The sequence below is a fragment of the Neolamprologus brichardi genome, chromosome 8, assembly GCF_056152115.1.
Source record: "Neolamprologus brichardi isolate AB-2024 chromosome 8, ASM5615211v1, whole genome shotgun sequence".
NCBI lineage: Eukaryota > Metazoa > Chordata > Actinopteri > Cichliformes > Cichlidae > Neolamprologus > Neolamprologus brichardi.
The window spans coordinates 21,440,194-21,465,411 of NC_142111.1; the positions used below are offsets into that span (position 1 = coordinate 21,440,194).

Sequence of the window (25,218 nt, forward strand, 5' to 3'; positions counted from 1 at the left end):
CTTGAATGGGAAATGTTTTGATTCTGCTACAGATTTCCCTGATTAGTTTAGCTGCCAACTGGTTGGGCTACTCTGACCTTGGGCCAATCAAATCCCTCAGAACCCTCAGAGCACTAAGGCCTCTTCGCGCGCTATCAAGATTCGAAGGGATGAGGGTAAGTTATTGGCTGCTAATGCTTGTTTCATATGGAATTTGTAATACTTAATGTTAACATTTTAATATTTTGAATGGTTAACACTGATTTAGAAGATGCAAACCTGTCTTGTTTGATGCACTCTTGTACTAATTTGCCTGGCTTTGTCCAACTGTGTTTGTTGAATGCATGCTTAAACCACAGCTGCTGTAACAGAGGTGACTGAGGTGAGTTTTCCCGAGTCAGTTGACTAACTAATCAATGCATTCACTTGAGTAAGATTATTGTTGTAGCCCTGTGCAAAAGTCTTGAACCACCACTCATTTCTTTCTTTTCTTTTTTCCTTTCCAAGGAGTCAGACATTCTTGTTATTTTAAAGTGTTTTTGAGCAAGTTTTCCTTTGTTTCTGAAGATCTTTCAAAGCTTTTCTTTGGACATTAGCTGCTTTTTCACTCATTTTCGGTCAGGTTCTTGTACCCGACCTTATCTTTCCTTTTATTTTTGTTTATTTGTTTGTTAAGTCACCTAAGATTGACCTATGAATCATTCAAGTATAAAAGAGGTATCCAACTCAAAGGATCAGTATTGTGTGTCAGCAAATAACAGTTTAGCCAAGAACCAATTTTAATTGTATCTTTGAGCACTTTGTTTCTAGCAGCCTGTTGCAAAAGCTATAAAAAATCTATAGTCTATAAAATATAAAAAGTCTATAAAGAGTCTATAAAAAATGACATGCAGTCTGGGATCATTTTGGTAGAGAACGAAACAAAAGGCACCCAGAACTGAAAGAAGAGATTTGGATGTCAAGAAGCCTGGAGAACTACACCAGAGGACTCCTTTTAGGAAACAGAATAAAACTTGCCTAAGAAAGCTCAGACTACAATATAGAAAATAGGTGGCAATGCCAAATATTGACTTGAAATCTTGTTAGGGTTCTAAAAACTCTGTTTGTGACTTACATACTGTGCTCTCATGAATATTTGCACCTTTCAATAAATTGCTCCACCTGTTTCCCATCTTGCTAACAAATTATAGAGAATTGTGGGGTGCCTTTGCACAGTACTTCAGGTCTTACAGCTGAATAAATTATTGAATAAATCTGAATATCTATTGCAAAATTCTAAACAGAGTCTTGTCTTGTGGGGCAGGTGGTGGTAAACGCTCTCGTTGGAGCAATTCCCTCCATCTTCAACGTGCTACTGGTGTGTCTGATTTTTTGGCTCATCTTCAGCATCATGGGAGTTAATTTGTTTGCTGGGAAGTTCTACCGCTGTATCAACACCACATCGGAGGAGCTTTTCCCCATCACTGAAGTCAATAACCGGAGCGACTGCATGGCCATCAAAGAAGCGACACAGGAGGCCCGCTGGGTCAACATGAAAGTCAACTATGACAATGTTGGACAAGGCTACCTGTCCCTACTTCAAGTGGTGAGGTGTTTTGTTTGAGTTAAAGAAAATTAGTAGTCATATTTACTGATACATATTTTAAATAAATGTTTTCACTGACTGCAGGCAACTTTTAAAGGTTGGATGGACATCATGTATGCTGCTGTCGACTCAAGAGAGGTAATGATTTTGTGTCTTTGAAGTTCTGGTGAGCTGCATAAAGGAATCCTCATCTAGGGCAATAAATTGTAACTATGAGTACAATTACAATTATTTCCTTAGAAGAGCATGTATGCATTGCAACCCGACATTATAAAATATCCGATGAATCAAATGAAGAAAATCTTCCAACCTGTAACTGAGCAAACGATGATGATTAGGCATTTATTCACTTGTATTTTTTCTACTTAGGTGGAAGAGCAACCATCCTACGAAATCAACCTCTACATGTACATGTACTTTGTCATATTCATTATCTTTGGCTCTTTCTTCACACTTAACCTCTTCATTGGGGTCATTATTGATAACTTTAGTCGGCAAAAGAAAAAGATAAGTATAAGACTTTGTTCATCTGAAATAGTGCCTGTGCAAAAGCATTGAGTGTCTTCTTTCCTATTTTCAAGTGTACAATTTTATAACTTTAAACCACATAGACTTGTGACATTATTTAAATTCCTATAATTACGTTTGAATTCTGCTTTTTCCGCACTTTGGAGATGAAGACATCTTTATGACTGATGAACAGAAAAAGTACTATGAAGCCATGAAGAAACTTGGTTCCAAGAAGCCACAGAAGCCAATTCCTCGTCCAACGGTAAGACATGATGATTATTTTAGTTTTCTGTATGCGTTACATTGATCAGTCCAAGACTGGAAAACTTGCATGTATGAATGACATCATCAGAAGTAATGATGCTTCATGTCGGCATGCATAACGTGGCTATGTTCACCTTTTCTGCACACTACTTGTGTTAACAGGCCAAATGACTTTCCTGGATTTGTATTTCTGTTCCTCACTGCTCTCGATTTCCTTCCTCTCCTTTACAGAACCTAATCCAGGGCATAGTGTTTGACTTCATCAGTCAACAATTCTTTGACATCTTCATTATGGTCCTCATTTGCCTCAATATGGTGTCCATGATGGTGGAAACAGATAACCAAAGTGCAGAGAAGGAGGATTTCCTCTTTAAGTTAAACGTGGCTTTCATTGTGGTCTTCACTGGAGAGTGTGTGTTGAAGGTCTTTGCCCTGCGGCAGTACTACTTCACCAATGGATGGAACGTTTTTGATTTTGTTGTGGTCATCTTGTCAATAGCTGGTGGGTAATTAATGAATTAAAAGTACAGCTGTGAATTGCTAATTTGGTCCAGCAGATATATTGATACATTGTTGCTTTTCTGTGTGTTTTCTTCCAGGTACAATGCTCTCAGACCTAATTGAGAAGTACTTTGTGTCACCAACTCTTTTCAGGGTGATCAGACTGGCCAGGATAGGCAGGATTCTACGTCTTATTAAAGGAGCTAAGGGCATTCGGACGCTTCTATTTGCCCTGATGATGTCCCTACCTGCTCTATTCAATATTGGTCTCCTGCTCTTCCTCAATATGTTCATCTTCTCTATATTTGGGATGTCAAATTTTGCCTATGTCAAAAAGGAGGCTGGGATTGATGATATATTTAATTTTGAAACATTTGGAGGAAGCATTATCTGCTTGTTCCAGATTACAACATCTGCAGGCTGGGATGGACTTCTACTTCCAATGCTGAACCGGGAGCCTCCAGACTGTGATCCAGACTTTGAGCATCCTGGCACGAATGTAAAGGGCAACTGTGGAAGCCCTGGCATGGGCATGGTGTTCTTCTGCAGTTACATCATCATCTCATTCTTGGTGGTGGTCAACATGTATATTGCGATCATCTTAGAGAACTTCAATGTGGCACAGGAGGAAAGCAGCGATCCACTCAGTGAGGAAGACTTTGAGATGTTCAATGAGACATGGGAGAAATTTGACATTGATGGAGCTCAGTTTATTGAGTATAGCCAGCTCTCAGATTTTTGTGATACCTTGCAGGAGCCACTGAAGGTTGCCAAACCCAACCTGTTCCAGCTGATTGAAATGGATCTCCCCTTGGTTGCTGGAGATAAGATCCACTACTTGGATGTGTTGATGGCTGTCACTCAGTTGATCTTGGGAGACACAGTGGAGATGGAAGCAATACGGAATAGCACTGAGGAAAAATTTAAGGATAGCAAAGACAGCTTTGCGCCAGTTGTCACAACGGTGCGCCACAAAGAAGAGCAGAGGGCCGCTGTGGTTATTCAGAGGGCTTACCGCAGCCATCTTCTGAGGCGCTGCTTATGCCATGCAGCTTTTATGCATCGATCTAAGAAGATGGGGAGAAAGAAAGAAGGTGACGATCCACCAGAAAAAAATGGGTTGCTTGCACGAAGGTTAGGGGTTCTCTATGGGAGTAATGCAGAGCTTGCTGAGGAAATGGAGCAAGCAGCTTTAGAAACTTTGGCAAGACAACAGCCCTCTAATCCTGAGGCACTGTCACATTACAGAGAGGCACGGTGCTGTCCAGAACCCCCCGTGCAAAATATTGTTGTTGTTCCTGTAGAAGTCACTAATGAGGTTTTATTGCATTCTGCCCCCAACCAACACCTCTTGACTCTACAAGCAAACCCGAGAGAGTCAGTTGTATAGTAAACTGCACAGTATAATTATTTGTCTCTTCCCTCTATTCTTTTTTTTTTAACAGTGATGGAAACTGCTCTTGTTAATGTATAAGTGTCGCTGATATGCTTTTTAACTCTAGAGAAAGAAGAGTCTAACTAATGTTTCGAATGCAGTTTTTATCCCTAAACTTAAGAATCTATTCCTCTTTTCTTTTCATATATATTTAATTTTTTTGGGTATTGAAAGTGAAACTGAAGTGTGTACTGCCAAGCAGGTTCAAAATAACAGGGTTTTTGTGTGCAAAAGTGTGCGTTAACTGCCTTGACAAAACCTACAGGTTCAGTTTTAGGGAGTTCAGTTGGTGGTGGTGGTTCACAAGTGGTGGTTACCAACTTTCTCTGTTAACCCCAGTTTTCTGTTTCAGGCTCAGGGAAATTTGATGCCTTCTTCTGCACAAAAAAAAAACAAATTGCCTTGCATCAGTAGGGAGGAAAAGGAGGGTTATATATCACCTAACAATTCTTACAGCAAAATCAAACAAAAATAAAAAATGTGATGAGAAGAACACACCAGAAAACTGCTAATGTTGTAAATCCACATGTTAATATATGTGTTTTACCATTCTCGTCAGTTACACATAGGAGGTCTGAAACTTCAAACTATATTTCATCATGATATTGATGAACGATAATGAAGAAATAAACATGAAATCGTATATATACATTTCATGCATCATCAAATTAACGTGTGCTAATTCTCGTGAGTTTGCGTTGTTGCAATTAGACTGGGGTATTAGGCTAATAATAGTCTATGGCTCAGCTGGTATTAAAATAATATTCTCTCAGCTCTGAATCATATTTCATTAAAAGAACTTTTGAAAACACAACACTTACAGCTAATTATACCTAACCTATCTGGGTTAAAAGAGGTTTTAGTGACACTAAAATCTCTGGTTTAAGTCTGAACATACCTTGTCGTACACCCCTCAATATATATTGACTTTCCTTCATAGAAACATAAAAATTAACAAAATTGGTCAAGGAAAATTATGATTTAATGCACAATTCAAAAATAATGAAACAGTAAGATATGATTTCTTTCAGTTTAACAGAAATACAAGATCTAATATTTATTTTAACCTTTTTTATCCAATGAAAATATGCTAGACTTTACTGTAGGCTGACACATTATTGTGGACTAGAATCTGTTTTATGGTAAATTTCTAGCGGGAAGAAAACAAACAAACAAAAAAACAGAAACAAAAACAAAGGCAAAACCTAAATTGAGATAAGCTAACAATAACTGATTCACGTTCACATCACAGGGGATGTGAATGTGAATCAGAACAGATGTATTGCAAAAACTATGATGAAAAACATGAACATGAACCAAAGCTTGAAAATAATCCTGTGACTTGAAGTCCATGATGCTAGACAAACAGATAACCCGACACTGAACAGAGAACGACAGAGGACCTAAATACACACAATAATAACAATAATGAGGGAAGTGAAAACACCTGGGGATAAGGTTCAAAATAACAGGGTTTTTGTGTGCAAAAGTGTGCGTTAACTGCCTTGACAAAACCTACAGGTTCAGTTTTAGGGAGTTCAGTTGGTGGTGGTGGTTCACAAGTGGTGGTTACCAACTTTCTCTGTTAACCCCAGTTTTTTGTTTCAGGCTCAGGGGAATTTGATGCCTTCTTCTGCACAAAATAAACAAATTGCCTTGCATCAGTAGGGAGGAAAAGGAGGCAAAATCAAACAAAAATAAAAAATGTGATGAGAAGAACACACCAGAAAACTGATAATATTTTAAATCCACATGTTAATATATGTGTTTTACCATTCTCGTCAGTTACGCATAGGAGGTCTGAAACTTCGAACTATATTTCATCATGATATTGATGAACGATAATGAAGAAATAAACATGAAATCGTATATATACATTTCATGCATCATCAAATTAACATGTGCTAATTCTCGTGGCAATGCGACGCTTGGAGTTTGCGCTGTTGCAATTAGACTGGGGTATTAGGCTAATAATAGTCTATGGCTCAGCTGGTATTAAAATAATATTCTCTCAGCTCTGAATCATATTTCATTAAAAGAACTTTTGAAAACACAACACTTACAGCTAATTATACCTAACCTATCCGGGTTAAAAGAGGGCCAGATTAGTGACACTAAAATCTCTGGTTTAAGTCCGAACATACCTTGTCGTACACCCCTCAATATATATTGACTTTCCCTCATAGAAACATAAAAATTAACAAAATTGGTCAAGGAAAATTGTGATTTAATGCACAATTCAAAAATAATGAAACAGTAAGATATGATTTCTTTCAGTTTAACAGAAATACAAGATCTAATATTTATTTTAACCTTTTTTATCCAATGAAAATGTGCTAGACTTTACTGTAGGCTGAAACATTATTGTGGACTAGAATCTGTTTTATGGTAAATTTCTAGCGGGAAAAAAACAAACAAACAAACAAAAAAACAGAAACAGAGGCAAAACCTAAATTGAGATAAGCTAACAATAACTGATTCACGTTCACATGACAGGGGATGTGAACGTGAATCAGAACAGATGGATTGCAAAAACTATGATGAAAAACATGAACCAAAGCTTGAAAATAATCCTGTGACTTGAAGTCCATGATGCTAGACAAACAGATAACCCGACACTGGACAGAGAACGACAGAGGACCTAAATACACACGATAATAACAATAATGAGGGAAGTGAAAACACCTGGGGATAACGAGCTCACACAATTGAATCTGAATGCAACAGGGGAAGTACAACTAAACACACTGAACATGGAACACCAGACCCTTCAAAGTAAAACAGGAAACAGCAGAACGTAGACAAGACAACACAAGCTTGACAACAAGACATTACAAATAACAGACTTCACAGGGGAAAGGAAAAGACTCATATCAGGAGACATAGACGAAACATAAACTAGTTTAAATCCATCAGTTTAAAACAGATGGATTTTGAGCTTGGATTTTAAAAGTGGTAATTAATCATAATTCATGTTATCAGAAGGTAAAGAGTATAAAAGACTAATATTAGTGTTTTATTATTAATTAGATACCGGATGACTTTCTATGGGGAATCTGTTTTGTACACAGGTAAATAAATTGCTATAAAATAGAGTCTCTGGATCTCATTGTCCCTCTCTTTCTGTGAAACTACTTATTAGTTAAGAATGGGGTTAACTAAACCCACATGGCTAATATAGTTAGCATCTGTTCCTAACAGGCTCATTCAGGCAGGCCCAGTTCATATTGCACTATTTATGTCCCTCCAAGTCAAATAAGAGCAGTTAACTGCACTCCACTGAATGATTTCAAAGGTTATTTCCCACTTACATACTGTATGCATGTTTATATTTATATTTTTTGGTCCCTTCAGATATCCGATGTTCTAAAAACCTACATCAGCCATGTTTGGCCATTTCATTGCTGTATTTCCCTTTCAGCATTCAGGTTTGAACGCTGTCTGTAAACTTACAATGTGATGTTTTTATGTTAATGTGGCTGTATTAGAGAACTGCTAAGCACATACTTACTTGCTGTGCATTAAAAGGAAGTTTCGTCTCAGGTTAGATCACAAGATGCAAGGCACACACATTGAATGGTTGAAAAACAAAAACATGTGCCACTTTCCAAAATGTAGTTAATCAGATCTTTTTACAAATTTACAAGAAAACCTGCAGCGGATCTCGTCATATAAAGATGTTAATTCTCTTGCTTTTGTCTAAGTCTTAATAGAAATTATGATGTCTTACTTTAAATATATGGTACTGTGTAAAACTTGCAGGCAGTTTTAAAAGTAATTTCATATAAACATATTTTTTTAAATTTAGCAATAAACTTCATTTAAAGTGCAGTAAACACAGAAAAAAATCAAATAAAATCACTCTTTGTGAATATAATTTATTTCGAGAAAGGTACCACTCCTCTTTGGTACTTCGTCATGCAGTATTATTATTATTATTATTATTTTATTTTTTCATTTTAATTTGCACAGGTAGGTTGTCCCAAGCATCCTAAAGACTTTCCTTGACTGTTTTGTGGATTTAGGCTTTCTCGTTTTTTTCTCTTCATGCAGTTCTCGACATCTGATCAGATGCCCCTTTACATTCTGCACAGTACTGTATATACATGAATAACATATGCACTTTTACAGTTTTCTAGCTTGTGTTTTTTTTTAACAATAGGCAATAAAATGTCTATTTTCATTTGAGTTTGACACTGTTCCAATGTCATCTTTGGAGAAGGTACATAAATTATGAATGTTTTATCCACAAGGGGTCTCTCTTGTCATATCCTGCTGCTACAGCATGGCAGTTTTTCCTGTCAGGAGACTGTAACATGACCATCCGAACTCCTATGTGAGACTGAGACACCGCTGCACCACTCAGCTATAGTGTCCTCTGATGGGACAGTCATATTCACAAGACAGTGTCCTCTTTTTGTTTACATTTCTACTGGAGGAAAAGACACATGGGGAGCTTTGCTGGTACAACCTACAATCACCTACAATGTTTCTTGTACATACGTTTTTCTTTTTTCCTTCTGAAATGTACATTTATATCATTTTGTTATTTTAAAACTATGTTGTTAGAATAAAACAGTTATTGTAAGGAAAAGTAGGCTGTGCGATCACGTTGTCAGTTACTACTTTGTCTTGTCTGTGAAATTGCATTGATGCACTGTAGCCCTCTGCTGGTGGAGAGGTTGACAGGCCACACTAAAAACTGAAGATGGAAAACAACCAAGAGAACACAATGTAGTGACTTTTTACTCTTTAAAAAAGCCACTATAGTCAGACTTTTTAATGAACTATGCTTTACATTAATCTCTATGTCTATGAGTGCCCATCTTTTTGCATAATTATAAGAACTGTAGGTTAATGAGTAAGAAAAAGCAAATAAAAAAAGCCTCATCACTAAGGAGCAACACTTGGAGAGCTCTACTTTAACCTCCACAAAAACAACTTACAACTGTTAAACATGTGAAGTGTGTTTGTTTGTTTGTTTTTTACAGTCAAACCATTTTTATTAGCAGGGGATTAATTGAGACCTTAATAGCAGGTTCTATGTTGAAAAATATGCATTCAGTGACTTTTTCAAGCATGAGTGTCAGTAGATTAAAAAGCACCCTGTTTCCGACATGGAGTGGGACGATGGGATTTTTGATTTATTTGCATTTTATGTCGTTTCATTCTGCCTCACCTAGCTGGAGATCACCTCTGCAAATGCATGTTTCTAGTGCCTGTTTTCTTGCCACCTGGTTTTCAATGCTACTCTTTTTTTGGTTGTTTTTTTCTTCAGGCCCTAATGTCTAGTAAACCAAATTGGTTAAGGTTGGCAACATTTTTTTAACAAGTAGGATTAATCCAGAATTTTTACGTCAAATAATTAGAAAACTGTAAATCGATCTGTCACAATTAAGAGCCAAACACCAAATGACATTTAATTTTGTAGATTTTGTGCTTGCATTTTACTTTTGATTGATTAAATAAATCAGCTTTGCAAACAATTGCAGCCACCATTTCTTATAAAAATGCAAAGGTTAGACACCCTAAGCATTGCAAATCTTTTTGGAAATATTTATTTTCTTTTAAGAGAGGTACAGCATTTCTAGTTATTACATACTTCTTGAAAGAAGCTTTTTATCTCTTCCTTACAGACTGTGATAGGCGATAAAAATCCACACTGTACGCAAATATCGAGGACTCTGCTGTGCGGAGTTTATCAGCTTTGAAAATTAGGGAAATGAGATCAGCTTGACTGACCTGAAAACTTCACTCTTGACTGCAGCTTTATGTTGCATAATAAGATCGAGAGTCCACAGCAAAGCTAAAAGCTCTTTGGGGGATGTACCGAGCCACATAATGGCATTGTATGTTGTGTTCGTACAATTCTCATTCTCAAATATATATATTGTTTATAGGTTTATATTTTTCTTAGTTTGTTTATTTATTTTACTGTATATTCCATTTTTTATTTTCAGTTCACTCTAGTTTCAGTTAGTTTCCAGAGTTGATTTGGTCGTTTCAGTTTAGTTTTTTATTAGTTTCAGTCTTAGTTTTAGTTTTATATCATTATAACATGGGTGGCATTCAGAAGTTCAGAACATTTATTACTATGCACATCATTTTAATATCATTTAGCCAACCACTCCCAAAACACGCCTGTGTTAAAGCTTCCTGATGCTTGTCGGGTTGACAAATTTGTGTGTAGTAAGAAGGACTAAAATTAACAAAGACTGAGATGATCAGGTGTTTTGAGCTGAGTTTAATTCAACAGTACCTTTATTTTTTTGTTCTTTTTCATAAGTTCATAACTTATAAAAGCATAAACAATCCTCCAACTCTTACCCATTAGTTGAGCTTGTGTGACTCGAGGCACAGAGAGGGGACTGGCATGGCCTTCATTGGCAGAAGACTAAAGAAGTTTGTGTGTCTTTGCAATTCAATCCCCCCAAAACAATAACATTGTGTTTTTTAAAATCTCCATCTAATTTTAAGAACCACCACTGTAAGTATTAGTGCAACTAACCAAACCATCCTGTAACAAATGACAGTCACACAGACGGTTTTCTGTCTAACACCACTGGGTATTTATGCCCAAAAGGAGGCTTTGGTTTACAATTAGACTTTAGGCCAGGGGTAAGCAACTCCAGGCCTCGAGTGCCGGTGTCCTGCAGGTTTTAGATCGCACCCTGGGTTAACACACCTGAATCAAATGATTAGTTCATTACCAGGCCTCTGGAGAACTTCAAGAAATGCTGAGGAGTCATTTAGCCCTTTAAATCAGCTGTGATGGATCATGGACACATCTAAAACCTCCAGGACACCGGCACTCGAGGCCTGGAGTTGCCTACCCCTGCTTTAGGCTAACTAAAGTCTAAAAAAGCCTGCTATTTTCACTTGAACTCACAAAATTTGGCAAGTTAGATGTGAGTCAATGTTCATTCATAATCAAAAATTCAGACATTAGACAAACTACTTATAAAATACCTGATTTTTGCAAGACAGACAGCAGAAACAGATTAAACATGAGGAGTATGCTATAATACTACAAGCCTGGTTAAAATGATGAGTATATAAAAGTTCCCTGTAATCAGTTAAATATAAATGATTACAGGTAGTTAGTTACTGATACCTGATAGTCATTTATTCACACTTTTCTGCTATACAAATATATGAACTACTATCTTATGGCAGCTATTTCAAATAAATGTAATGAAGGTTAAATGAGCATATCATAGCTACCATGCTTTTGTAATGTGTCACTAATTTCTCTGGTCATATATACTTTTATTTCTCTGGTGCTAATTTATTATACAAAATAACTACCAAAAGGCAATGATAGCTACTTTAATAGCTATCATTTCCCTTTTGGACAAATTTGGATTTGTCACTTGATTTGTCACCTCTTGCCACTGATTTTGAGAGCATTTCTGAGGAAGCTTTGGCAAACTATATATATATGGATCAACTTAAGAGCTAGGTGTATCTCTCTGGCCCTGTTTCAGGTAATTGGTAGGGGTATTTTTTTTGTTATTTTTCATACATAACTTTCAGTTACTGCTAATTTACCACAGATATATATTGTTATATATCACCACTTCTTCTTCTGTCCTCCACTTTTCCAGTTACCTCATTTTTTTAAGGATACACTGCACACCATGCCAAAATATGCTAGTTTTCTGGTAAAAAAGCTCTCTATAAATTGGGGTTTTCGGTATGAAGAGACCATTTAAAATTGGTTCTTTGCCAATTTGCTTGTGAACTAGTTCATCAATTTTAATAGGACCATTTTTATACTGGAATGACTCATAATTGAGTGTTGAGTGGTTTAAAAACTGTAGAAACTTTAGTCCAAGCCTGGAGAATTCTTGCTAAAGACCACTGCTAAAGACATATTTGACTCATTGGAAGCAAAACAAACAAACAAACAAAAAGGGTTGAAAAGTCCCAATGACTTTTGCACAGTACAGTATCTTCTTTTGCATACTGTGTCTTGTAAATGGTCTTTTTAAAAAGGAATTACATGTTTAAAAACGATCTGTTTTGGTTTCTTGACGGCTTTCTTTAGAAATCTAAGTTATCTAAAAAATCATCTTGGCATCAATATTGAAACTAGGATATTATATTGGCTGTAGTATCACTAATCATAACCTTAATGTTTAGCTTAATAATGCTGTTTCATCTATCCCTAAAAATGGAACATTTAATCACACGGGTTACCGACAGTAAAAGTGTGGGCTGTTATTTTGGTTCAACGATAGAGCCCTCTTCCTCTTATTTGCCTGCCTGCATGGTGACAGAAGACAGACTGCACACCCACTGATGCAGACACTTCATCTTCGTTCACAACACTTTTATACCTGCAGAGAAACTCAGATACAGCCGTGGAGTCAGCATCTGAAGCGTATTTCTCTTCTTTTTGAGGACATCATGCGCTGGATGCTAGCTGGATGCTGGGGGCTTGTTTTAATCAGTCTGTCAGGTAAATGGAAATTTTTGGAATATAATCAACACGATTTTGTGACTGAAAAATGAAACCAATACAGGAAAAATACCAGTTTGAGTGCTACATATATTAACTCACAGTGCCAGTACACCAAAATAATTCGGTAAAGTACAGTACTGGTAATTTATAACATCTCACACAGTCTTTTTAATTGTATTTTTTATAACTGTTAAACCACAACTACACTGCGTACTAGTGTTTTGCATGTTATTTTTGACTCTGCAGCACCATTACTTCCTGCCCATCTGGGGAAAAGAGGAAGTTTTCTTCTGAAACAAAGACTATAAGATTATTGTCATGTTGATGAATTGAAGTCCTTTATAATTTTATAGTAAATAAATATCACACCTGCACCTCCAAGTTATTCAGTTCTTAGTTTCCATTGCTTTATTTTACATATAACTTGTAATCTAATTTAAAGAATTAATATAGAAATAGCAAATAAAAGAAAAAAGCATCTGATATTTATGTGTTGTAAACATTAAAAACAAACAAATATGATATCCTCATGCATGCATGTATACATGTCTTGGGCCACAAATAAGAATTATTTTCAATATCAGTGGATAATAAGGCTTTTATTTACATTAATTGGTTTATCGTTACTCCATATTATTCGAGAAAATAGTGCAATTTATAATTTCATTGGCATTACCATTTCAAAAAGGAAATTCATTATTCACTTTGTTTTCTAAACTTTGTGGGTTACTATAGAAATGGTTATCAATTTAATTTTAGCTTATCTGCAATGATTGTTTTTGTAGCAACATTTATAAAATCTTCCTATTTTTCATGATTGTGGTTTGTGTAATTTATACTGTGGGTTAGATGAAACCTGGAAATCTGGCAACATCTTTTTATTATGTTTTTAGACTGAATAAACTAAATAATGGAGACAAAGAATAATGTCTCTTACAACAGTGGCACTTTTCTCCACCATGTGGACCATTTGGTTCCATCATCATCTTGAAGTTTGTCTCTTTTTATGTAGTAATTTTTCATAATTAGTGTTACAGGGCATTTATCTTTTGTTTCCACATGCATTGGCCTCTTGAGACCTGAGCTCTTGTTTAGTACGCATTTTTTAACTTCTTCTAGCTAGCTCCTTCATGATACAAACTAAGCTTCCTCTTTCAACAGGAAGCCCTTATGATTTCACAGAAAAACATGTCCTCATCTGGGGACAATGGGTTTATTTCACAGGATAAAACAAGAAAGTTAACATTACTTGAAAAAGTACAAAATCTCAGCCCCCCCCCAGGTGTGGGTTAGGGTTAGGGGTTACCCTGCCGGTGGCTGATGCCCCCAGACGTCAGTGCATTGGTGTTCTCGTGTCCGGGGCTGGGCACTCAGGTATGCACTGACTCACTCTTGGTGGGGCCTGGCACCTGTGGCTCAGTTGGGCCCCTTCTGGGGGGGTAGGGGGACCTCGGTCCTCTGGGCCTGGGGCTCGTCCCGCGGCTGGCTGCCGACAGGGCCTGCAGGCATGTCACCGCAGTCTCCTGTAGGTTCTTCACCGTGGCTGCTGGGTGACCCCCAGTCTGGGGCTCTCCTCAGCTCTTTCCAGGAGGATGGCGCAGCTGCCCCTCCGGTATTCCTGCTTGGGCTCTCGCGCTCTGGAGGGCCTCTAGATGTTTGGGACCTGGATCTCCTCCATGTCTGCTTCATGTCCTGGGGGACAGGGCTATGGCTCCCCACACCCTCCATCAGATAGTTAAATGGAGAAACCTTTTACATACAAGCGCACTCACACAGACAAGTCTGCACACAGGTGTACACATGGGTGCTCATAGACACACTCTATATCTTCCTTTGCTGCTGCCTCAAAGCATACTGTGCATTGTCGGTCTTGTGTTCTGCTCGGTAACATTCAATATTTATTATTTACTGTTATTTATAGTTACCAAGGTTGTTGCTGTGGTCTCCCTACTGTGTTGTTCTCTATATTTTTTTTCTTCCAGCTGGTGATCCAGTGGACTTTTTAATGTCTTTTCTCACTGTCCCTCTGCCTGTTTTTCTTTCCCCTCTCCTTTTCTTGAACTACTCTTGTCTTTGTCTTCCCCTTTCCCATCCCCCAGGCATGTCTGTTCTGTTTGTAATAACTTAAAAGTTAAAAATAAATGAAAAAAATAATACCAATCAATCTAGTGCGCCAATAATGATCTACTTGATTTAAAAAAAAATCTGTTGGGCCTTTTTTTTGGCCTTCAGACAATAATTCTGATTGCTACAGTGCCGAACGGGACAGGCACAAAAAAACCCAACCAAACAAACAAACAAAAAACTACGAAACATAATTCATTAGAATGACATATAAGGTGAAGAAAAGGCTAAATGCAATGTCCCTGTATGAGGACACGGGGTCCCAGGAGGTTACGTGCATCACTGTTCTCTGTAAAGCAAGCATCTCATAAGTGCCATACACATTATTTATCCTCAACCACAATGACAAAATCCTTTTAATGTATATTTTGTCCATTTGAAATGTGTGATAATTGCTGGTATAACTGTGTCACAGTGTCTTTCAACCTTTCTTTGTCTGCTTAGTTGCTGATAACAAGACACTGCAGATCAGACAGAAGCCCCGCTTCTATGGTGTGGCAGTTAAAAGCAGGGTGCTCATTTACTGTTTATCCTCACGACAAGACATTTCTACTGTGAAGTGGTTCAAGGCCAACAAGATCGGAGACGAGCAAACACCGCTATCGACATTGATAGATGACAACATTAGTTTCCAAAATGACTATCTTCACATCAAGAACATACAAATGAGGCACAGTGGCGTGTACTACTGCAAGATAAATAAAACACAGGGACCCGGAACCGAAGTAAACGTTTTCAGTAAGTAGCTGGAACAGCGTGTCATCAGCAGATCTTTAAAAATACAGTGAACTTTTACCATATTTTTTATTTTTTAAGTATGTACCAATTCGCTCATGAAAATGCGCAGCTGACATACATTTTTTTTACTGTGCAGGACCCGTTGTGATGGAAAAGGCACTCTACAGGAGCAATGTGAAGGACGGCCTTATTGTGTTCCAGGGTTTACTGTTAGCTGTGTTCATTGCTGCTCTGTTGCTACGTAAACAAAAACTGGTGAGGCACGCGATGAACAAAACTCGAGGCAAATGTGTGCTCCAAAAAACGATTTTGTGCAGAACTTGCATAACAAATCTTCAGCAGAAAGCAGGGTTCTTTGGATCAAGAATTTTTTTAAAATATGGTTTATTTCAGGAAAACTTAGAGGTTTTTCTTTAGAAGCAGGGAAAAGAAATGACAAGGCTGTAGAGAAAAATATATGCATTTACTATGATTAAACTCACAACAGAAAGGCTTTCTAACTGATCATTTCGCTTTGCTTAATGTGTATGCAACGTGGTGCACTGAGTAAAATGCTTTGTATCCCAGTGGCGAAGGCAACAGCTTTACATTGACTTTTCTGTAAACATACTAACAGTCCAAAGTAAAGCAAAAGAAAGGCAGCAAATCATTTAATTAAGAAGACAGTAGATCAACAGTAGCTTAAATATCATAGCTGCTGCCTGATCATTTTCTAAATTGTATCATATATATAGTACATGCTTTGTTATCTCATCTTGTGATTTGCTCAATAAAATGCACATATAAATGTTGCTGTTGCAAAACAGAAGCCAAGACGCTAGCTTAGTTTATACTTAAAAAGAAGCTAGCTGTTAAGATTTCTGATATGTTGAAATGATAAGTACCTGATTACTAAGGCGCCAGCCAGATACCAATCAGTGCCAATCTAGGTTAGGCATTCCCACTATACTGTAAATGGCTGCATTTCATCCAGGTGCTCATGAGATAGCTATTGAGCTACACAGCTAAAATAACTATTCACACCTGCTTCATATATGTCTGAAATTAAATTAAAACAATACCTAAGTCCTTAAATTTTTCTGAAAGGTAAGCCAGTTTTACCTATACAACACTTTTTCAGAATCTGTTATTATGGCTATGCCTGAAATCAAAGTTGTCAATGCCATAAAGTGTCTTAGAAAGTTTCGACATCCTTAATGCACACATGAATCCATTTTACTTTAAATAAAACCTGTAATAAATCTAAAAAAAGATGATCAGTATTGCCAGAGGGAACATGTGCACCCCAAGAAATAAACTTTTTTGGGCTACAGCTCCGTAGGCCTTCATTCATTCTATGTTGTAACCAGCACCTACGAAACTGAAAGTGGAGATAATAGGAGGTTTCAAATGGATGTATTAGATAAGAGGTTCTCTAACATACCAAAAATTACCAAAGATGTGTTGATATTAATAACTGACAGTGATTTCCACAGATAGTTAAAAAAGAAAATCCATACATTTTATTAAAATAGTACTTACTCAGTTTAATTCTATATATGAAGTTAGATCTAGTTTTTGACTTATCACAGTGTTAGCTACAATTATGTTGCCATTTAATAGGTTAATCATTTTCTACAAACATTTATTTAGCTTTTGTCTTTATAACACAGCAAATGCAACTATATTTTTTTAAATATAACCTACAACAAAACACGCTTTAGTCATTTTCACTACAGTTATTTGAGTTGACCGGTGCTTACAACACCTACTTCCACATTACTGCAAACAGACAAATTTGGAAAAAAACAAAAACAAAACAAAACTTTAAATATCATTTTAATTTATTTTATTGTGTGTTATGTGCGACGTGTCTCTAAATAAGATGGTACCAGCTCTTTAACTGCATTCATTCTCCCCACCCACACCCCCATTTCCTTTTTTAACAGTGGGAACAAAAGGACAGCGAATACGAGGAGCCGGAAACAGATCACATCTATGAGGTTTGTCAGCTCTTTGTTTTACAATAAAAAGTGAAAAAAAGAAAGACACTGGCTTTCTTTAAGAAAAAAAATATATTACAGCGATGCTTCACTGTGTGGTCTCATTTGTGTAAACATGTCACAGTGAATACACACCACAGCTGTGTGACTTTACATAAAAATGCAGGCGCACAATAGACAGCGAAAAAACAGGAATCGCAATCTCCGTGCACCACTGAGCTCCTAACCACAAATTTACCGTCAGGTTTATTGTTGAATGTATGAATACACGTCCTATATTTGAGTTAATAAATAAAGTACATCTAGCTGGCTGAATTTGTATTTCATTTGTTTATTGCATTAATAATAACACATTTGAAGGATTTTTATAGATCTTGTTGCTGCTGTTCTCTTGCACAAGAAACAGAACTGTTTCTAAATCAATTATACCAAAAGTGTAGAAGGTAGTTTTACTGTGATTGCTTGACTTTTCATATAGTGAAGAGTTATTTAAAGCAACATAGCAAAAACATAGTCATAAATTATAATCTTACTAAGGCTCCAGAATAGTGTAAGTGTAAGTTAATAAATAATAATAATAAATAAATAAATAAGCAAGATCAACTTCAATTATCGTACTCAGTGCATGAGTCTTTGTGTTTTTTCTTGAGACTTTTTCATCATCAGTGTGAGTTTTCCCCTGAAAATCCTTTTAAAAAAAATAAATATATTTTTACACAAAAACTGCCAAACAAGAGAAAGAAAATAACATAAAATGCTGGATGCAGGATATGTGATACAAATTAAAGCTCATATATGCAAAATAATATTTGAGGTCCATTTAAAAAAGAAAGGTTATTTCATTATTTCATATTTCAGGCTTTACAGGGTTAAGTGGGACAAATTATAACTTTTATTTTGAGCATGCACATCTCATGTAAATCAGTCAAACCCACAAATTAACCAAATGAACATGGCTGTAATTCAGAATTTCGAAGTTTTACTAATATCAACACTTTGAATCACCTTATTAGGAACTACTAGGAAGGTAAGACTGCACCTGTTTTAAAAGTCAGTGAGCTCACTTTTTCTTGCAGTCCTGTGACCCATACATCACTTAGTTACAATATATTTTATTAAGATTTGAACAACCCTGAATATGAACACTGCACTATAGGATTGTCAGTCGCAATGGCTAAACCTGTACACTGTTCCAGGTTATATAACTACTGGAAACCACACTTACAGCTTTACATAGTTTAACTAAAATAATAACCTAAACACTGCCAAACTAAGGATTTGAAGTTAAATATGAACAACTATTGGTACAAATTATTAAGTAAAACTACTAAAAAAATAAAAGAACACCCAATTACACTTCTTAGTATGTAGACAGCAATTACAGATACATTAATATAATTAAGTAAAATTCAAAAATAAATACAAACAAAGTAAAATCCATGAACTCAAATGAAGTAAGGATGTTGGACTGAGCTCCAATTTGCATTATGAATGAAGAACAGTAGCGTTTGAGGTTCATGCAAACATTGTTATGTTTTGTTACTTTTTCAGTTAATGTCATTCTGCAGTGACATTAAGCGGGAGCCCATTTTTAACTCTGAGTCATGTCTGAAACACCAACCATGCAAATAAAAACTGTAGCTGCCAGTATGCCCAGACATATACAGTAACTATGTAATGGATTTTCAGATTTTTTTTAATCATCTTTTTAATCGTATAGTGAGAGAAGGGGCCCTCAAACTTAGACACATGTATAAGTAAAACTAATTAAGTTAGTAAAACTGACTTATTTCCGTCTTTTAGGGCTTGGCAATCGAGACATGTGGTGGAGGTCTGTATGAGGAACTCTCCGTGTATGCTCAGGCTGAGGGAGCTGAGGCCCCGTGGGAGTGAGACTCACACAACTACTTTTCACCTGCTAAAGCCTCTGAATGAGGACAGATTATATGTTCTTAATTGCAAGTTGTAAAGTAAGTCCTTAAATAGTTTACTGAGAATGGAGATGTGTATTTTTCTCACAACACAATACATGGTTTGTTTGTAGATGTGCAGCAGCATGCTTGCCCCCCCCCCTTTTTTTTTTAATATGATGTTTAGTAACACTGTTTTGAATTAATCTGTTGTCATAAAGTGTAAATAAGCCCTTCTGCAATTTAGACCCAAAAGCTGATATTTCAGCGGACCTTTTTGGTGCTTCTGGTGATGTTTATTTAAACTGTATTGTGTAGTTGGTCCTGTAAAAGCCCAGTCTATCAGTCTCACAGGCTCTGGGTTGTACCCCTGCTCTTGATCAGTGTGAGCTGGGACAGAATTCACGCCCCTTATGACTCTTAATAAAATAAGTCTTAAGTAAGTAGATGGATAATGTCATACTGACTGTGCTAACATGAAATTTTGAAGCCTGAGGGTGGTGCAAAAACAAAGACTAACTTGTGTCAAAGAACAAAAACAACATCTACTTGTTTTTTTTATTTTTCAGTTGTTTGTTAAGATTAAGTGTATACATATGTATTTGGTTTGTTTGACATGAATAAAAACAATAAATACATCTTTCTTTGCTGAAGAAATTTATTTTTTCCCATAACTAAGGAAAACATTTTTCTTTTTTTTTAAATCACCAACATGTTTGATTAAAAAGACAATGGTAAATAGAAATACGGTAAATTAATAAGTAAATAAATAAATAAATAAAAAGAAGCAAATAAATTAACACATCCTTCCTGTAACAGACATGTTTTAGTTGGCAGTGTGCAGAGATGAAGCCAGCTGTTCTGCTCTCATGAGATGGGCTACGGTTTCCTTCCTGATCACCTCCCAGGCTTCAGCACTGTGACCCTACAGACACAACAATATTATCATTAGTAAAGTATTCCAGAGGTGCTTAATAAAAGAACTGGTTAAAAAATAAATAAAGACCTACCTTTTTCTTTAGGACATCATCTGAAAGTCTTTTGAAATACATTTTTGTCTTGAAATACAGCTGTGAGTTCTTCTTCTTGTGACTGTGGCTCCCAATCTAAATCAGGAAAAAATAGTCATTTAAATATATGTTTTAGCACTATAATTGATCTCAGTTATCTCAGTAGAGGTGTTAATGAAAGTGAACTTACACAGGAGTGGAGCTCTTCAGCCTGTTTGTTGACAATATTGAGAAAGTTCCTCACTGTGCTGTCCTCCCATGATGCAGAGCTGTGATCCTCCTCAAACAGGGCAGCCACCTCCTCCAGAACCTGAACTGTGAAAGCCAGTTTATCCTCAGCCTGGAAGAAGAAGAAGAATCATAGGTTTTTATAATTCAAAAAACTTGAAAAATAAGAACAAATATTAGAACACTCAGGTTTGCATAATAAGAACTTAAAGTTATGACGGTTATGAATTTTAGTTTTTGATTGTATTTCATACCCATGGTAAAATTTAAAAACCTTTACATTATTTTACTTTAAGGAGAAATTACTCTGGGATTTTATGCGATAAAATGAGAAAAGCTGAGGTTGACTTACTGATGCTTTTGATGCCTGGTGGTACAGATGATTAGGGAAGGCCACGGTGTCCTCCACCTCAGTGGTGTTAGTTGAGTTGTTACCCTGGATCACACACAGAAACAGACTTAGAGTTGAAGTGCAGACACTAAGTCTGAATAATTTAATTTAAGAAAAATTCAACAAAAATTTAAGCCTATTAAAAGAAACACACTCACCATGGTTTCAAGTAGATTCAGAGTCTCTTCGTTGTGCTGTTTGAATTTATGATCCATCCATTTGCAGCTCAGCGAGGAGCCTGCAGTGAACAGACCAAGAAACAGGCAAGCAAAGAGAATCCTGCTGATCATTTTTTAAGGATGTCAATTGTCTTTGTATGAAGCAGACTCAGATATCTCCTGTTCTGATGGAGCTGACATGCCCAGCAGCACTTATAGCAGAGTACACCTGTTTCATTTTCCATATTCACCTCTGTGGCTTTCACCTCAACAAAGGTGGGTTCTGATGTCACACATTTCAGACTTTCAGACGGTTTCTATGGGAAGCAAAAAAAAATCCCACATTAAGTTTTTTGTCCTGTTCAGCTGTTGTATACAGCAGAATAATGGTCTGCTTTGTTGTGCCACATATATTTGCTTTCTAAAGAGGAGCACTTGACCAGGTCATTTTCAAGTGTCTTTCATGACAAAAGTGCATACACAGACACTCTCTCTCACACACACACACACACTGGTTTTCATATTTTAGTGAGGACATCCTCAACTGCTTACCCTAACCCTAACAAACAAAAATGAATGCTTAACTGCAACCCTTAGCCTAAACTTAGCCATAACCTAATTGCAACCCTGACACTAAAACCACATTTTAAACCTCAAAAATGCCTTCAAACTCATGGGGACGGGCACTTTGTCTCTACAAGTGTCTGTTGGTCCCCACAAGTATAGCAGCATGCCAATTTTCTGTCCTTACAAAGATATCTAAACGTACAAGCACACACACTGCAAAATCGTATATTTGTTTGTGATCCAGCATGTCTGTTTGCTTTATCCTCGACTTTTCCTCCTAACCCCTTCTTTTCTCTCTTTTTCTGTCGTTTTCTTCTTATATTCCTCCGTTTTCTTCTATCTTTCTCCAGTTTGGCCTTCACCTCCGTCTGTTCAAGCATAATATCCATAACAATATGGATAATGAAATACTAACAGTATAATCCATAATGTGCAAAATATCCCCATAAAGCACAATTATAGAATAGTAAAGTGTAAAAAAAAAAACATTAAAAAAAGTATAGAAACGTTAGTGTTATAGGTATTTTACTGTGAGTATACATATAAATGTTTTTAAAGCCTAAACATTTTACTTATATGTCCTTACTTAAATGCACGTTGCATGGATGAAATTTCCGCAATTCATGATGATTAAAAAACAAACAAACAAATAAAAATGTTTACATTTACGCACTCTCTCCAGCGTGGTGGTTGTAAGTGTACATTAAAGCTTTTGAATGGAGTCACATTTCACAGTTACTTCTAGTTGTGATTGTGCCATAAAAGGGAAGTTCTTACACGGAGAAAAAAAAAAGTGGCTTCGTGACTCTTTGGCCTACAGTGACGCTCATTCATACGAACCAGTCAGCGAAATTTCACCTTGTTTTATCGAGAATATCTGCTTCACCGTGGGAACCAGGTGAAGGGGATTGTCCTTCACGATCAGTGGGGAAATTAGAGCATATTTTCAGGCTTATATAAATCAAAAACGTGCCAATATGTGCTTTTGCTAATGCTTTTGTTATATTCTTCTTCCCTTATTTTGGTCTAACTTGTTTTACAACTTTTTGTTTTATTGCATTTGTCTGTTTTGTCAAAGGACAAGACATGTGAAACTAATTATTAGTGCATGTCTAATCACTAAAAATTCCAACGCAGCAAACACTTCAAGCAAGCAGTTTAAACCATAACTCATACATTCAATTGGGTAGGCATAAATTGTTATTTTGTAAGTACAAACTGTCACCTCTAGTTATGCTCACACTTCTCTGTTTAGTGTGAATCTTTAAATATACAAGGACAAAAGTATTGGAGTACACCATTTGTTATTTGAATTGAGGTGTTTTCAGTCCCTGTGCCACAGCTGTATAAAATCAAGCACATGCAGTCTGCGTTTCCTGACACAGTGGATTGTTCCAAAGACCTCGCTGAATCCCAGCGCAGTACTGAATTATAATATGATATCCCCGATGCAACAAGTGTATTTGTAATATGTACTCCCTCCTAGATATTCCACAATCATCTGTAAGTGGTATTATTGTAACTTGGAGTGAAGGTGAAGAGCGCGTAAAGTCACGGGGTTGCCAAATCCTCAGGCGCAAAGTGCGCACAAGTCTCCAATGCTTCGCTGTCTCAGTAACTACAGATACATAAACCTCCTCTGGCATTAACATCAGTATCAATCACATTACGACCCTCCTCATATGCTGGCACTGATACAAGTGTTTGGTGCTGATTTATCATCACGTTGATTCACATCGTTTGAATGTGTGGTGAGAGGTGAGTCCAGAAGAAGGGGTATGAGGCGGTACTGACCCCCGCTGAAATATGACTGGCCCTCCACGAATGCCACTGGGTAAATTAGTGGCATCAAGGAAAATAATCCAGAGGTGTACACGCCAGCGAACTCAATACGTGGGTATAAATGGGGAGAGTTGCTTCATGAAGGGAATGTAACATGATTTGCTGCTAAATCTTTGTGCGAATCAGAACAATTTCATACTATATTGGTTACTCGGATGGAAGTAGGTGATGAACTTGGCCCGCTTAAAGTCAGCAGCCAAAAGAAGAAGTTGAACTCAAATACTTTACTGGAGTACTGTTTTAATGTACTTGTACTTTAAGTACCTCTTTATTATTTTTACTTCTTCTCCACTATAAATCGACTTACCTTACCTTATTTTACCTATTGGATGATAATATTTTGCTCTATTCGTGTTAAGGCTTTATTTACTGTTTACTAGTATTCATATCATACTCTAGAAATATTGATATCCAACTAAAAAATCTCCAGCAACAACAGTGAACAGGTGAATGAAGCACGCATTATGAGATCGTGCTTTTGCTGTAGCAGCTCCAAAACTGTGAAACGATCTGCCTTTAGGGATTAGACAGGCCTATTCTCCGCCTGTTTTTAAATCACTTCTGAAAACCCATCTCTTCACCCTGGCCTTTGACACCTTGGTTTTTTGTTTTAGTTGATTCTGTGCTGTTTTATCTTGTTTTTTAAATATAAGGCTGTTTTAATTTTTATGTATTATGTGTTTTATTTTCTCTGTTTTGTTTTATTGTATTGTTCTTAACTGAATTACAGTACAGCACTTTGGTCCTGTGCTGGGTATTTTAAAGTGCTTTGTTGCAAAAAATTGGATTGAATTTTAAACTATTACTAAGGTATGATTATGCTGTTTTGTTAAGGAAAAGGTCTAACTGTTTCTTTTGTCACATTTTTCAGTTTAAGAATGTATTTATGTACGTGACCATGGATAGATAGACAGTAAGATAGTTAGATAGATAGATCAAGCACTCTTGCGCCCCCTGCTGAAAAGGAAGAACGAGCCTCACACAGTATTATACCGCATTAAAATGATTGATCGTGTTTATTGTTTGTTGCTTAATTTAAAATCAAGGCTAAATTTCACTTATTTATCATGCTATACTTTACTTTGTGTCTGTGAGGTATAACTGTACTTAATACATAAACTGACTCAAATTAAAAATAGATAACTACATTCTTCCTCAATTTTAATTTTTGAAATAATAATAACAGCAATAAATACCTTTCTGATTCCAAAGGAGGTGATCCTTTTATGCTATAAAATAATGCAAAAATATCTAATTTTGCTCAATGAACATTTTAAAGAATACAGAACAGACATAACATTTTATTTTCATATATATATATATATATATATATATATATATATATATATATATATATATATATATATATTGTTATTTTAAAAATAATATCCATTTATGTATCTCTGGTATTTCACAATTATATAGTTACTTAATTTATTTCATTTCCACATTTGTCATGGTTTTGTTTCCCCAGTCGTTCTTACCATGTAGGCACAGTGTTTGTTTTTTTCTGTTGTTTAAATTACC

General features: G+C 36.3%; 3 protein-coding genes across 4 annotated transcripts in view; 2 read left to right on the forward strand and 1 right to left on the reverse strand.

Annotated features, from left to right (window-relative positions):
- Positions 1 to 9,390, forward strand: part of scn4aa (sodium channel, voltage-gated, type IV, alpha, a) — a 33,092-nt gene extending 23,702 nt beyond the window's left edge. For both annotated transcript variants that reach the window (XM_087844812.1, XM_087844813.1), the window contains exons 21-27: positions 33 to 155; positions 1,283 to 1,564; positions 1,649 to 1,702; positions 1,934 to 2,071; positions 2,232 to 2,336; positions 2,570 to 2,840; positions 2,938 to 9,390. In XM_087844812.1, the coding sequence (XP_087700938.1) occupies positions 33 to 155; positions 1,283 to 1,564; positions 1,649 to 1,702; positions 1,934 to 2,071; positions 2,232 to 2,336; positions 2,570 to 2,840; positions 2,938 to 4,229 (2,265 nt within the window). In that variant the 3' untranslated portion in view covers positions 4,230 to 9,390. The remainder of the gene's footprint in view (positions 1 to 32; positions 156 to 1,282; positions 1,565 to 1,648; positions 1,703 to 1,933; positions 2,072 to 2,231; positions 2,337 to 2,569; positions 2,841 to 2,937) is intronic.
- A 3,193-nt stretch (positions 9,391 to 12,583) lies between these two features.
- On the forward strand, positions 12,584 to 20,083 carry cd79b (CD79b molecule, immunoglobulin-associated beta). The gene is made up of 5 exons (XM_006790908.2): positions 12,584 to 12,738; positions 15,310 to 15,603; positions 15,740 to 15,858; positions 17,532 to 17,585; positions 19,389 to 20,083. The coding sequence occupies exons 1-5, from the start codon at positions 12,687 to 12,689 to the stop codon at positions 19,476 to 19,478; spliced, it is 609 nt and encodes a 202-aa protein (XP_006790971.2). The 5' UTR covers positions 12,584 to 12,686; the 3' UTR covers positions 19,479 to 20,083.
- Positions 20,084 to 20,321: 238 nt separating this feature from the next.
- LOC102782539 (interferon a3-like) lies at positions 20,322 to 21,414 on the reverse strand. Its single transcript, XM_006790907.2, has 5 exons — positions 21,283 to 21,414; positions 21,086 to 21,169; positions 20,696 to 20,845; positions 20,506 to 20,601; positions 20,322 to 20,420 (listed from the first exon to the last, which is right to left on the reverse strand). Exons 1-5 carry the CDS (start codon positions 21,412 to 21,414, stop codon positions 20,322 to 20,324), a joined length of 561 nt encoding a protein of 186 aa, XP_006790970.2.
- Between the last annotated feature and the right edge of the window lie 3,804 nt (positions 21,415 to 25,218).